Source organism: Amaranthus tricolor, chromosome 14 (assembly GCF_026212465.1).
Source record: "Amaranthus tricolor cultivar Red isolate AtriRed21 chromosome 14, ASM2621246v1, whole genome shotgun sequence".
NCBI classification, from domain to species: domain Eukaryota; kingdom Viridiplantae; phylum Streptophyta; class Magnoliopsida; order Caryophyllales; family Amaranthaceae; genus Amaranthus; species Amaranthus tricolor.
In genome coordinates, this window is record NC_080060.1 from 21,973,670 (window position 1) to 21,988,970 (window position 15,301).

The window sequence follows — 15,301 nt, forward strand, 5'->3', positions numbered from 1 at the left end:
CAAATGCATATGATCCAAAGTCGAATTCAGAATCAAAAGAAGAACCACAAAACATGGAGGATCAGTAGGCACAACAAACAAATCATCATAAGCTAAGGCTCAACAATGAGTTAAGGCATCTTATATTTCAAGAGATGTTGTCACTCAAAACTAGTGACTCACTTCCTCATGGCACATTCATAAGGATTGCTCAAAAATATGGTTATCATCATATAACCATAAGAAACCTATGAAAACGAGCAATTCAAACCAAAGAAGCAAACAAGCCATATGTTGTAGTATCAAAATACAAAAACTGTGGAAGAAAAAGAGTGGAGGTACCACCAAACATACTTGAGTCTAAACCAATGGGCAATCGTACGTGTATTAGAGATGTGGCAACATGTTTAGAATTAGCATCTTCATCGGTTTAGAGGTTGATTAAAAGAGGCGAGATAAAGGCACACTCAATTTCATTACACCCGGCTTTAACCGACCCCAACAAAATAAGAAGGGTGAAGTGGATTTTGAGCCTAATCCAAGAGGACACCATTCAAAGGCATCCAATATACAAAGCCATGTACGATTTCATTCACATAGACGAGAAGTGGTTTTAATTAACCAAAAAACACAAAGAGTTTATCTAGCACACAAAGAAAAGATCCCGTATAGGGCAGCAAAGTCATCAAAGTTCATACCTAAGGCCATGTTCTTAGGGGCAGGTGTAAGGCCTAGATGGAATCGATATGGCCAATGTACATTTGATGGGAAAATTGGCATATTCCCTTTCATTAATAGGGTGGCAGCACAAAGGGACTCAAAAACTCGACCAAGGGGGTTAATAGAAATCAAACCAACCGAGTCAGTTACTCAAGAGGTGTATAGGAATATGCTTATACAACAACTCATTCAAGCCATACTAAGAAAGTGGCCAAGTGAAGGTCTTTCACTTATTTTTATTCAACAAGATAATGCAAGAGTTCATATCACAAATGATGATTCGATTTGGCAACAACAGAATAGGCAAGGTGGTTTAACATTCATTCTTACACAACAACCTCCAAACAGTCCGGATTGTAACATTCTTGATTTGGATTTCTTTAGAAGCATACAATCGTTAATGCATAAAAAGATGCCCAAAAACAAGACAGAATTGATAACGGCAGTTGAAGATGCATTCGGAGAGTTACAACCAAAGACGTTAACAAATGTATGGATCTCATTACAACATCATTTAAATGAGATTCTAAAGGTTAAGAGATGTAATGACTACATACAACCACACTTTGGAAAAAAGGTACAAGAAGACAATGGTAGGTTAAGGATTCAAGTTAGAACACCAATACAATTGGTTAGAGAAGTTGTTGCTTTTCTTAACGCAAATAGAGAACAACAACCAACACAAGCACATACAGAGAATGAGGATGTTGCACAAACTTCATAAATAATTCATGAAGCATATGATGAAGCAATTGAAGAAACTCAAGGATGATCGAATACTCTAAGAAACAACCCCAGCCACAGTTTATTTTTGTTTGAATCATCATTAAAAATGTGACTTTAAAAGGTTAGGAGCAACAAATTGTGAACCACATTCCATATCACTGATTAATGTTCATGTTTTTTCTAAGTGACTTCATTATTTTAAATTATTTCAGAAAAAATACCCCTTAATTCATCATAGAGGTAGCGGATCCTCTCAGATTATAATTGATCATCAACAAATGAAGACACTAAACATGCTAAAAAATTTAGTGATGTGTTTAGGTTTAACAAATGCTACTCAAGTAAGGAGTTAAAGTTATTTTTTCAAAATTAAGAGGTGAATAGTCCTCAACAAAAGAACATCATACGGGATTGTAAAAATGAAAACATGAAGAAATAGTCCCAAAACATCAACATAAACGAACAAAAACATCAATAAAAACCAGAACAACAAAACCAGATGAACGCAAAATTACAGCAAACACCAATACCAGATCAACATAACCACATCAACAAAAACCAGCAACAAAATTATATCCCAAATGTCAAATGAAACTCTAAAAAACGAAAACAGAACAACCTTACTATCATCAAACACGTTTTTAGGGTTTAATTTTGCCCTAGAAGCAATAATATCTTCCGGAGTGTCAAGGACAACAAAATCGAGTTGATCTTCTTTCACATTTGCGGGACTTGAAGGGTTTGATTCAAATGAAGAATCAAACAACCATTCAACAATTGTTGGTGGTGGTTCCTTTTCAACAAAAGGAGAAGAAGGTGGAGATTCATGATAAATTGATGTAGCATCATCTTCAAGGGACTTGTGATATGCCTGAAGATCGTTTTTGGACCACTTTAAAATTTCATTTAAGTACGAATGTGAACGCCTATGAAAGGAACAAGAACAAAATTCACCATACTCACAGAGACCATCGTAAAGAAATGAAGGAATTGAAGAATCACTCTTAGATTCGTTGTTTTCCATCTCTAAAAAAATAAATATACCTTATATTTTTTAGGAATGGTAAAGCTTCAAGATGATGTTAATGGCAGATGAAGGAACAGGGGGCATGCAAGTTCCAACTTTTGTCAAAAAACACAAAATGAACCTTAAAATGTTGAGAATTAAACGATCTGTATTTTAGTTCAGTTAAATTAAACTAAAAATAACCAAGAAACGGGGGGAGAGATGTAAAGAATCTAAGAAAATGGTTTTCTAAAGAGAGAGAGAGAGAGAACCGTGTAAAATGGGAGGGAGAAGGTGAAAGAAATCAGAGGCAATAATGAGGTACACAACCCCCAAAACAAATTTAAGAAACCAACGAATATTCCGGATGAAATAAGGGGTAATAGGGTGGTTTTCAGGAATAAATATGGGAAAAGTGATTTCCAAAAATAGAAAGTATTCTATTGTGGACAAACATATGAAACTACCCGTTATACTAAGGTGGAAAAACATAAAAGAACGGAGGGAGTAAGTTTAAGCCATTTTAACAAAAATCATTTTATGCCTTTGGAAACTCGTTGAAAATTAACTAAAGTTCAACAAAAATTTTTATAGAAAATCCAATTGACTATTATTGTAGACATCTGCGCGGTCGTAACAACTGCTCATATTCCTCATTCTGAGTCCGAACAAAGAAGATATAAGCAAAACAAGAACTGACTGAAAAAACTAAAAAATGTCTAGTCAAGAAGCACGATTTGGCATATTTGAACTACATCAACATCCAAATTCAAATCAACATTCACATACAATCAAACTAAAACAAAACTAAATTCAAATTCACAAAGAACACAACAATCTTAATCATAATTCATGCTTAGACTTACAATTAAACTCAATAAAATACTTATATGAAAATACTTTTGCTTGAATAACTTTAAACAAACATTGCAATCAAAGTCACAACATTATGATATATATTAACACAAGCATCAATCTCAAATGATCCCAATAACTAGTTGTAGATTAGTTAATTAGTCAAGTGATGTAATGTAATGGGAATTACTTTTGAAATGTAATGGCAATTAGTTTTTGCTAACTTTCTACGTATGTATTAACACTTTAATTGCCTATCACTTATTTTGTAACACCCCGTGTTTTATCGGGTTCTAAAAGATAAATTAAATAAATAGATATTATTAAATTAAATTATTTACATAGATAACTATAAGAAACAAGTAAGTTAAATTTTTACGGTAACGCGTTTTATCGCGTACATTGTTATCGCGTGATGTTTCTTTTCCGTTAAAAAAATAAATAAATAAAATAATAATAATAACAATTAATTAAATTAAAAAAAATAATAATTAATAGGGGAATGAAGGGTGGCCGGTTGTGAGGAAGAATGGGAGGAGTTTTGTAACTCCTCTCATAAGTGAGTATTATGGCACATTAAGCTCACTTCTTAAGTGTCTATTAATCCTTAAGCATCATTTGATTTCCTCACACTTCCTAATCTTCCAAGTGAACAAAAATTCAGAAAAAAATTCCTCCCTTTCTTGCTCTTTTGTTTCGGCATTTCAAGAGAAAAAAAAAATTTGTTCAATCCAATGTTTTAATCAAAGGGTAAGTTAAGTTGGGATTTTAATTATAAATTTTATTTATAAGAAATTCTAGTATGAGATTATATAATATTTCTTTTTATATGATGATATCCTATGACTTATTAGGAGGATTGAGTATTTTATATAAGTTTTCTTTAATAATCCTTTGATAAAATTGATTTGTTAAAAGGGTTAAATCATATTTCTATTATATAAAATTTTCCTTGATTTATATTCCTTAACAAAGCCTAAATTTGTTATAAGAATAAAGTCTATTTTTATGTTTAAATAAATTTATTTTATGATCTATATTTCTCTAGCAAGATTTCAATTATTAGAAGAAATTTAAAATGTATGGATTAAGTAATATAGGTATCCATGAGTTTATAGATCCTTTAACAAAATTTGATTTGTTTAAAGGATTGTGTTTATATATATATATATATATATATATATATATATATATATATATATATATATATATATATATATATATATATATATATATATATATATATATATATATATATATATATATATATATATATATATATATATATATATATATATGCTTTGATTCAAAAAAGGGGTTGGTTTATGATTCTCTACAAAATTTTAATTTGATAAGAGGATCAAGTACTTAATTTAATTATCATAATTTATGGAATTTTAAGTGTTCTTGAAGGATCTTGTGGATGAGTATGTCTTAAATTGTTAGCCTTATGCTTTGATGATGGTTTAGATTGATGATGGGATTTTGTGTATTGTTAGATATGTGGAAATATCAAGTGGTTGTGTGATAGAAAAATTGGTCTTGTTTGTTTTATTTTAGTAAAATGTAAATTCGATTTTGTTAGATGTATCTTGGTCATGAGATTTAAAAGGGTTTAATGATTTGAATAATATATATATATATATATATATATATATATATATATATATATATATATATATATATATATATATATATATATATATATATGTATGTATATATATATAAATATATATATATATATATATATATATATATATATATATATATATATATATGTATATATATATATATATATATATATATATATATATATATATATATATATATATATATATATATATATATATACATATATATATATATATATATATATATATATATATATATATATATATATATGTATGTATATATATATATGTATGTATATATATATATATATACATACATATATATATATACATACATATATATATATATATATATATATATATATATATATATATATATATATATATATATATATATATATATATATATATATATATATATATATATATATATATATGTTGGCCTCTTAAGGTTTTGATGATGACTTTACTTTAATTAAACAAATATATTTTAGAGATTATTTTGTAGGTATATATCCGATTTTATCGTTGATGAAGCCTATGACTTGGTCATGGGGAAAGTACGTGTCAAAATATCCAAGAAGTAAGAAAGTTGCAAATGGAGACAGGAAGTCTACTGTTCCCAAAGTAACAATCTGACTGAAGCTATAGATAGAGACAGTACGCTGTTCCCACGATGCAGGACCAGAGAAAACGGTTACTGGAAAAATACGAAATTTATTTTCTGTTTTCAGTTAATGTTTAGGATAAAAATTTAATTAAGTTGCTTTATGTAATTAATTTATTAATTGGCAAAAACCTAATTTTAGATTCCTAAAAATATGGAAAAGACTTTTTCTTTGCTTTGAAAAAGTCTCCTTTTAATTAGGAAACCCATTTACTATTAATAGTATATAAGATAACCGTCACTTATTTCCTAGAAAACTACCAGCCGGTTATTCCCCTTGTTTTCATTTACTTCCCCTTTGCTTTGGGATCAAGTAAGCAAGTGGAGATCATGGGTTAAGTGCGTTCGGCTGTTCCTCTTATAAATAGAGGAACATTAGCTCAAAACCGAATATCTCATAGATCACAAAAAGAGTGTCCTTGAGTGAGATCAATTAAGAAAAATATTTTCTGTTTTATTGCCAATTAATTTATTATATTTTTCAAAAAGCAACTATTTAAGTTTTTATCTTCTTAAGAATTTGGCCTTGTAATGGGTTTTTGAGAGAATAGTTGTAATTAGACTTAAGGGAAGTCTAAGGAAAAAGAGAAGAGAAAGAGAAGACAAGTGGCCTAAGTAGAGAAGCTTCGAGTGAAGCATTTAGAGAATTGAGAAGCTTCGAGTGAAGCAAAATTTGTTTTATGTAATTGTAACTAATTGCCTAAAACATAGTAGAGAATTTTAAAATCCCGGGGGGTCGTGGTTTTTCCTTCTTATTAGGCCAAGAAGGTTTCCACGTAAAAATCTTTGTCTCTTTTATCCTTTTATCTTTTTCACTTTAAGTTTAAGTTCTATTTTATTGTTAAATTTCCGCAAAAACAGGGCAAAAATTACTTAAACTTGTAATACAACAATTCACCCCCCCTCTTGTTGAATTCGTCCATCTCTTGGGATTCCTTTAATTGGTATCAGAGCCCTGTTCCTCATTTGATCAGGAAACCCTGAGAGCAGTATCCTGTTCCCGTAGAGATGCTGAAAATGAATGAACGTATGGAAGAGGGGTATTCTACACAAAGGCCACCTATGTTTGATGGAAAATTTTATACTTACTAGAAAAATAGGATGGAAATCTTCATTAAGGCCGAGAATTACCAAGTATGGAGAGTCATTGAAATTGGAGACTTTGAGGTGACGACCATCAACTCCAACAATGAAAACATTCCAAAACCAATCACTGAATATGAGAAAGAAGATTTCCAGAAGATGGAGATGAATGCTCTTGCTATAAAATTACTTCACTGCGGTCTTGGACCAAATGAACATAATCGCATAATGGGTTGCAAAACTGCCAAGCAGATGTGGGACCTGCTGGAAGTTACCCATGAAGGCGCAAGTGAGGTAAAACGTTCCAAGATAGATTTGCTAATGTCTAAGTACGAAAGGTTTGTTATGGAACCTAGGGAGAATATTCAAGAGATGTTCACCAGGTTCACTAACATTACTAATGAACTATTCTCTCTTGGAAAGATAATTCCCGTTGATGAACAACTTAGAAAAATTCTTAGGAGCCTTCCACAAGATGAAAGGTGGAGAGCCAAGGTCACTGTCATACAAGAGTCTAAGGACTTCACTAAATTTAATCTGGAAGAGCTGGTTGGTTCCCTAATGACTCACGAACTACATTTGGGAACAGCTGACAGTTCCAGAAACAAAGTCCTGGCTCTAGCAGCTAATGGAAGTGATGGATCAGAAACTGATGAAGAAGAAGCTGCTATGTTGGTACGTAAATTCAGAAAGTTCTTCAGGAACAGCAGGTATGCAAATCAAAGAAACAATAAAGAAAAGGGAACTGCTAATGTGAAGACAAAATATGAGTGCGACAAATGTGGAAGTGCCGATCATTTCATCAAAGATTGCCCACAATGGAAAAATAAAAAGGGCAAGGGAAAGGCAAGGGAAGTAGGAAGACAACCTATGAAAGGAAATTTCAAAACAGACGTTCGCAAAGCCATGATTGCAGCATGGGGTGACACCGAGAGTGAAGCAGAGACAGAAGTCCCTATGGAGGAAGAAACTGCAAATCTATGTATTATGGCCTCTCATCAAAGCACCGTCGAAAAGTCTAAAGATAAAGAGGTAATATATTCTAGCTCATCTCCTAAAAATTTTATTAAATTCAATAAGTATAAGTTAATTAAGTTGCTATTGGAGACACAAAATAAATTAGAGAAAAGAAATATCGAGTGTCTCCAAATTGAAAAAGGACCTTAATTCTTGCAAAGACCATGTTTCTTACCTAAATTCCTTTAGGTATGATGTGCAAAATAGATTCTTTGATTTATTAGATCAAAATATCATGTTAAAAGAAACATTGGAAAAGATAAAACAGGAATACATCATTCTTAACGTAGAAATAAATCGATACAAATCAGTAGGCTCAATTTGGGACCAGTATGATGTTCCCACTCACAAGTTTAGCAATGAATTTCTAAAAATGAAATCTGAATTAGAATCCAGTAGGACAGAAATTGAAAAACTGAAATATGAACTAAATTATAGGGAAAAAGGGAAAAACAATGAAATTCCCAAATGGATTCTAAATGCTAAAACAAAAGGTGAAGAAGGCCTAGGATACGTTAAGGATAATAAAAAGAAAAAATTCTACGTTGATCTCCCTAGTAATAAAGTCTGTTCCTTTTGTGGTAAAACTGGACACCTAAAATATTAATGTATAAAAAGGGAACAGCATAAGAAAGCAAATAAAATCTATGTCGAACGAATGTGGGTAAAGAAAACTGATTCATGTGTAATTGACGGGGATCCCAAGGAAGACTGGGTTCCTGTTCCTAACAATTGATTTGCTTTGCAGGTTCTAGTGAGGGGGAACAACTCATAGTATCTCGACAGTGGGTGTTCCAAACATATGACAGGTGACAAATCAAGATTTCTCTCACTAGAAGCCTATGATGGAGGAACAGTGACCTTTGGAGACAACATGAAAGGCGAAATCATTGCCAGAGGAAGAGTAGAAAGGTCAAGTTCCCATGCCATCGAAAATGTGTTTTTGGTCGAGAATTTAAAACATAATCTTTTAAGTGTTTCTCAATTTTGTGACAAAGGTAACTTCGTTAACTTTACTGCTAATAGATGCATTATTACTAGGAAAGACATAGGAGACATAGTCCTGGAAGGAGTTCGAAAAGGGAACACCTATGTTGTGGACCTGAACACTGTTCCCAAATTCAGTATGACTTGTCTTAGTGTCATAGAAAAAGATCCACTTCTTTGGCACAAGCGTCTAGGTCATGCAAGCTTCTCATTGATTAATATGTTAAGAACAAAAGACCTAGTAAGAGGATTGCCATCCATAAAGTTTGTTAAGGATGAAATATGCGATCCTTGTACCAAAGGAAAACAAGTGCAATCATCCTTTAAACCTAAAAATGTGATGACCACATCAAGACCACTTGAATTAATTCATATGGATCTTTGTGGAACAATGAGAATCCAAAGCCGTAGTGGCAAGAGGTATGTTTTTGTTATAGTTGATGATTATAGTAGATTCACATGGACTTTGTTTTTAGTATCTAAGGATGAAGCCTTTAATGAGTTTGTTTCTTTTGCAAACAAAATACAAAAATCTAGTAATAATCAACTAGTCCACATAAGATCAGACCATGGAAAAGAATTTGAGAATTCAAGTTTTATGAACTATTGCAATGAAAATGGTATTAACCATAACTTCTCCGCACCAAGAACCCCACAACAAAATGGTGTGGTAGAGAGAAAGAATAGAACGTTAGAAGAAATGGCTAGAACCATGTTGATTGCAAGTGGTCTCCCTCAAAACTTTTGGGCAGAGGCCGTTAATACTGCATGTTATATTTTGAATAGAGTATTGATAAGACCCATCACCTCTAAAACTCCCTATGAACTATTTAAAGGTATCAAACCTAATATTTCTTATTTTCGTGTATTTGGATGTAAATGCTTTGTTCACGTAAATGGAAAAAGAAACATAGGGAAGTTTGATGAGAGGAGTGATGAAGCAGTGTTCCTTGGGTATTCTTCTCACAGTAAAGCTTACAAAGTCTACAATAAAAGAACAATGTGTGTTGAAGAATCCGTTCACATTATTTTTGATGAAACTAACTTTGCAACAAGTGAACAGGATTTGAATAACATAAAAATAGGTCTTGCTAACCTGGAAGATGATGAAGATACAACGAAACAGCAAGATCAAAGAATAGAAGGCGAACAGCAGATTCATGAAGAAACAGAAGAGTCTGACCAAGATCAGGAACAGCCTGTAAACCAGGACCAGCAGACTGTTCCCAATCCAGCTGCTCCCACAAATGAGCAAATTGATCAAACAGAAACTGAACAGTTGAACAATCAAGACAACAATCCTGAACCTTCAACAGTTCCCTCAAGAGAATTCGTGCCCAAACCTTGGAAATATCAAAAGTATCATCCTCTTGATTCAATTATAAGTGATTTGAATAAAGGAACACAAACCAGATCCCAAATGCGAAGTTTTTGTGCTCACTTTGCGTTCCTATCATCACTTGAACCCAAAAATCACGAAGAAGCCTTAAGAGATTCCGAATGGGTTGTAGCCATGCAAGATGAGTTAAATGAATTCGAAAGAAATAAAGTATGGCACTTAGAACCAAAACCCAAGCACAAAAAGGTAATAGGACTAAAGTGGGTTTTTAGGAACAAATTGGATGAACATGGAATCATTGTAAGAAACAAGGCGAGACTCGTGGTCAAAGGGTATAATCAACAAGAAGGAATTGACTATACCGAGACATTTGCTCCGGTAGCAAGGTTAGAGGCTATTAGAATTTTAATTTCATTTGCTGCTTTTATGAATTTCAAATTATATCAAATGGATGTTAAATGTGCTTTCTTAAATGGTTTTCTTGATGAAGAAGTTTTTGTGGAACAACCACCAGGTTTTGAAAATCCCTCTTGTCTTGATCATGTCTACAAGCTTGATAAAGCCCTTTATGGACTAAAACAAGCTCCTAGGCAATGGTACGAAAGACTATCAAAGTACTTAATTGAAAATAATTTTGTTAGAGGTAAAATTGATAAAACCTTGTTCTTTAAGAATAAAGGTTCTGATATTTTGGTTGTTCAAATATATGTTGATGATATTATCTTTGGTGCTACTAATGAATTGCTGTGTAAAGAATTTGCTGACCTAATGGGAATTGAATTTGAAATGAGCATGATGGGAGAATTAAATTTCTTCCTTAGTTTGCAAATTAAACAAACTGCAAATGGAATATTTATTCATCAACAAAAATACATTAAAGAACTTCTTAAGAAATATGGATTAAATAATGCTAAAACCAACCACACTCCCATGGCTACTAACATTAGATTAGATGAAGACATAAATGGTATTAATATTGATCAAACCATGTATCGAGGCATGATTGGTTCTTTGCTGTATCTAACTGCAAGTAGGCCTGATATTTCGCTTAGTGTTGGTTTATGTGCTAGATTTCAATCAAACCCTAAAGAATCACATCTAACAGCAGTGACAAGAATTCTGAGATATTTGAAGGGAACATATGACATGTCCCTATTTTATCCTAAAAGTGATGTTAATGATTTGAAAGGTTTTAGTGATGCAAATTATGCAGGTGATCTTGTTAATCGCAAAAGTACTTCAGGTATGGTACAATTTCTTGCATGTTTAGTATCATGGTGTTCCAAGAAACAGAACACCGTGGCACTATCCACAGCTGAAGCTGAATAGGTAGCGGCAGCAGCTTGCTGTTCCCAAAAGCTATGGATAAAACAGCAGCTAAGAGACTTTGGTATTAAGTTTGAATGTGTTCCCATTTATTGTGATAATACCAGTGCCATATGCATATCCAAAGATCCGGTGCATCATTCTAGAGTAAAACATATACATATAAGCCATCATTTTCTTAAGGATAATGTAGAAAATAAAAATATTTTTGTTAAGCATGTCAACACTCATGAGCAAATTGCAGATATCATGACAAAACCTCTTCCTAGGGAACAACATGAAAAAATGAGATTAGAACTTGGCATGATTAAGTTACACTAAAGTTTGTCACAAGCATTCTCCAAAAGGCAACATGAAAATCGGAAGGCTAATACATCCACAAAAACCTTGGTTAAGAAGTTAACCATTAAAAGGGTCCAGGTATGTAGTTATTTAAAGCATGTACTATATTTGCCATCTTGAATGCATTTTTTATTTGATCAAACCATAAGCAGCCTTTGTTCAAAGAAGACGTTCTCATAAAAAAAAATAGAAAAAAAAGGGGGGAACGTCTTCAATCATTTTTATAATTTTATTGGTCAACATGATATAAATGAGGGTCGGATCAAAAACCGTAATAACTACCAATTCCATGAACCAATCCACTTCAAAAATTCCTTTCATACACAATTTAATAAAGTATAGTGAAACTTTTCATTAACCGTCTCTTCATCATCAATATAACTCCTTCCTCACGTCACACCATCACTCATACATCCCAACTCTCAAACTCTCAAAAACCGTCAAAATCCCCCATTCAATCTCTGTTCTTCTTCTTCATTCTACTCAGTCACCATGAAAACTCCTCAATCAACCTCAAGCAAGAAGACAACTAAGAAAACACCCAGATCATCTCAACCAAAACCTCTCAACATAATCCATCCCTCTCCATTAATTACAACTCCACCATCTTTTCCAACGACCCACAAACTTTTGACACTCCAAGTCCATCCACAATGCATGCCGGAACCAAAAGACCAAACACCAACCCTAAGAGTGAATCATCATCTAGACAAACTAAGAGGATTAAGCACGCTGATCCCAATAGCGCCGAGGAAATTTCAAAAGAAATGTTAGTCGGATTCGGGCTTGATAAATACTGGTATGATTCTACTTTCTTTCCTCAACTGCACGCTATTTTGCAAAATCAGTGCTGGGAATCTTTAATGTCTGATCTTTGTTGCAACCCTATTTATCCGAATCTCATGCGAGAGTTCATTGCAAATTTTTCTATTGAAAATGGGGTCTGCTCTAGTGTAGTTAAGGACATCAAAATTGAGTTTAATAGCATGATGTTGGGTGAATGGTTTGGAGTACCCGCAGTAGGCTTTGATACGTATTATATTGGTTCAAAGATTGTCTTTTCATGTATTACCGAGAAAACTGTTCTTAAATTTTTGGGAATAAATGAGAAGAAAGGAAGGATTAGCCATAACTCACTGTTCCCTCTCCACAAATTACTTTACAATATTGCTCGTCGCTTTATCTTACCTCGCAATTCAAAGCGAAGTGAGGTAAACCTTCGAGATGCAACATTGATTTACTGTTTAGCAAATCATATAAAAATTAGTTTTCCTTCTTTAATGATTTCCCATATGTCTGACTCTATTGTAAAGAAACATGTTGTTGGTTATGGAGGGCTGTTAACCTGGATCTTTAAAAAATTTGGAGTTCCTCTTGATGGTTTGGAGTTCCCAATGAGTTCCAATAATAAAATTGGGGCCAAGTGTTTGAATAATTTACATTTAAAATTGAATGCTAACGGAATTCTTGAGAATGCAAATGAAGAGGTTGAGGTTGTTGAGTCTGAAAATGATGAGGAGAAAAAGAAAAATGAAAATGAGAATGAGGTTCAAGAGACTGTTCCCAATACCACTAATAAGGAGGGAGAAGCTGGTTCCCATAGGGAACAGGGGGAAGCTGAAAGGGAAGAAGAAACAGAAGGTGAGGCATTGGATAAAAATGAAGTTGATGCTGATAATGATAGTGATGAGGAGGTTCAAATGCCTATTAAGAACAAGCCTGTTGTGACTCCTCGAAAAAGTCCTAGGCTTGCTTCCAAAGGGAAACCTTCGGTTGTTTGTTTAGATGATGACTCTCTCTCTCACACTACAACTGAGCCTCAAACAACTGCACCTTCCTCACCAAAACCAGCCACATCACCTACACACCATATTCCATCCCCACCACCATCACCTATTCCTGCCACACCGCCACCAACTACATCACAAGCTTCACCACCACACACATCCACTGGTTTAGGTTCTGCTCCCATTCTCTCCCAGCTTAAGGACTTGCAGTCTCAGCTCTATGCATTTCAAGATGAAATTCGTGTCTCTCTAGCCTCTATTACTGATCAGCTATCTCAAATGGAAGCCCGTCTAGAAGCAAAGCTTGACATAGTGGAGGTCCAGACCGAATTTATTGATGAAGAAGAGCAAGCTCCTTGAATCCTCTCCTCCATGTTTCTAATGACCAACTTATCAATTTATCATTTCAAAAACTTTATTTCAGTTGACTGTACCCAAGTTGGTACACTGTTTGTATTTTGATGTTCTTTTAAACATTGCTGCTTACCTTCTTTGGTTTGTGACATTTAAAACAATGCTCTTAGATTGCATCTATTAGTATTCGCTTTTTATGATTGCTATTACCTGCCTATCCTTTTATTGACTATTCTTACATGTTTAGTGCTGTGGTTTGTCTATGCTAATCCTTTTTGAATGATGTCAAAAGGGGGAATATTTAGCACAAACTTAAAGGTATGCTTGATCTACTTAGTTCTATATTCTGAAAGAAAGTTTCTCTGATTAGGAAGTTGTTGGCTCTGATTTCTGATTTCTGAGTTGCTCTGAATAACAATACTTACTGATGATTGTTATATGCTCTGATTTGTCGATTCTGATATAATTGTTTTGCTTTGAATAAATTCTGATGATAAATATGATGCTCTGATTAGGTCTGTTTATATATTTTTTTTATTTTACTGAGAATATTATAAGCTCTGATCTTAATATTCACTAGTGGAAAAAACCTTATTTGCTGCGGTTTTTTAGCCATTAAATGCTGCGGTTTTGGCCCCCAGTATTAGTGGTAGCAGCAGATAAGCTATTTTAAATGCTGCGGTTTAGAACCGTAGCAGAAAAGAGACTAAATGCTGCGGTTCTCTTGTAACCGCAACATTTAGTCTTCAGTTAAATGCTTCGGTTCCCTCCAGAACCGCAGCAAATAATAAAAAAAAAATTTCGTTTTTTTTTTCGTTTAATACTTATACTTAATTCAATAATTTACAATGTAAACAATGATTAATCCAATAATCCAATGATAATCACCAATAATCTCTTTGTAAACTCTCGATGATATATATCATAATATGTACATATACAAATTAAAGTCATAAATCTAAACTAATTACATTATTTAGCAAGAACAAAAATTAGCAAGATACGCGGCAATCTTATCTTTCAATTGGCGCATTTCTCCATCTTTCAAAGGGCGTGTTTCAATAAATTCTGACGATTCAATGCTTCCATACTTCATCTTTTGTCATCCTAATTTAAAACAAACATATTTAACCCTAAAAATATATACTTTGAATAATTAACATTGTATACTTCATACGTCATATGTACTTCATATTCTAATTCTATATAACCAAACATATTCTAATTCTATATAACCAAACATATACTTAAAGACAAGCAGTATAACAACAAACCACATTTTTAACAAAATATGCAAATAATTAACAAACCACACAAACCACATTCACAAATAATTACTAAATATGCAAATAATTAACAAACCACATTTTTAATTAAATTACTAAATTATAGGTGAAACAATAAAAATATAAACTTGGAAATTTACAAAAAAAATAGAAATTACCTTGATTTCGTGGGTTATATGTAATAATCTACAAAGAA

At 32.8% G+C, this 15,301-nt stretch overlaps 1 protein-coding gene across 1 annotated transcript; it reads left to right on the forward strand.

Annotated features, from left to right (window-relative positions):
* The first annotated feature begins 685 nt into the window (after positions 1 to 685).
* LOC130799433 (uncharacterized) lies at positions 686 to 1,423 on the forward strand. The gene has a single exon (XM_057662523.1). It carries the CDS (start codon positions 686 to 688, stop codon positions 1,421 to 1,423), a length of 738 nt encoding a protein of 245 aa, XP_057518506.1.
* Positions 1,424 to 15,301: the final 13,878 nt, after the last annotated feature.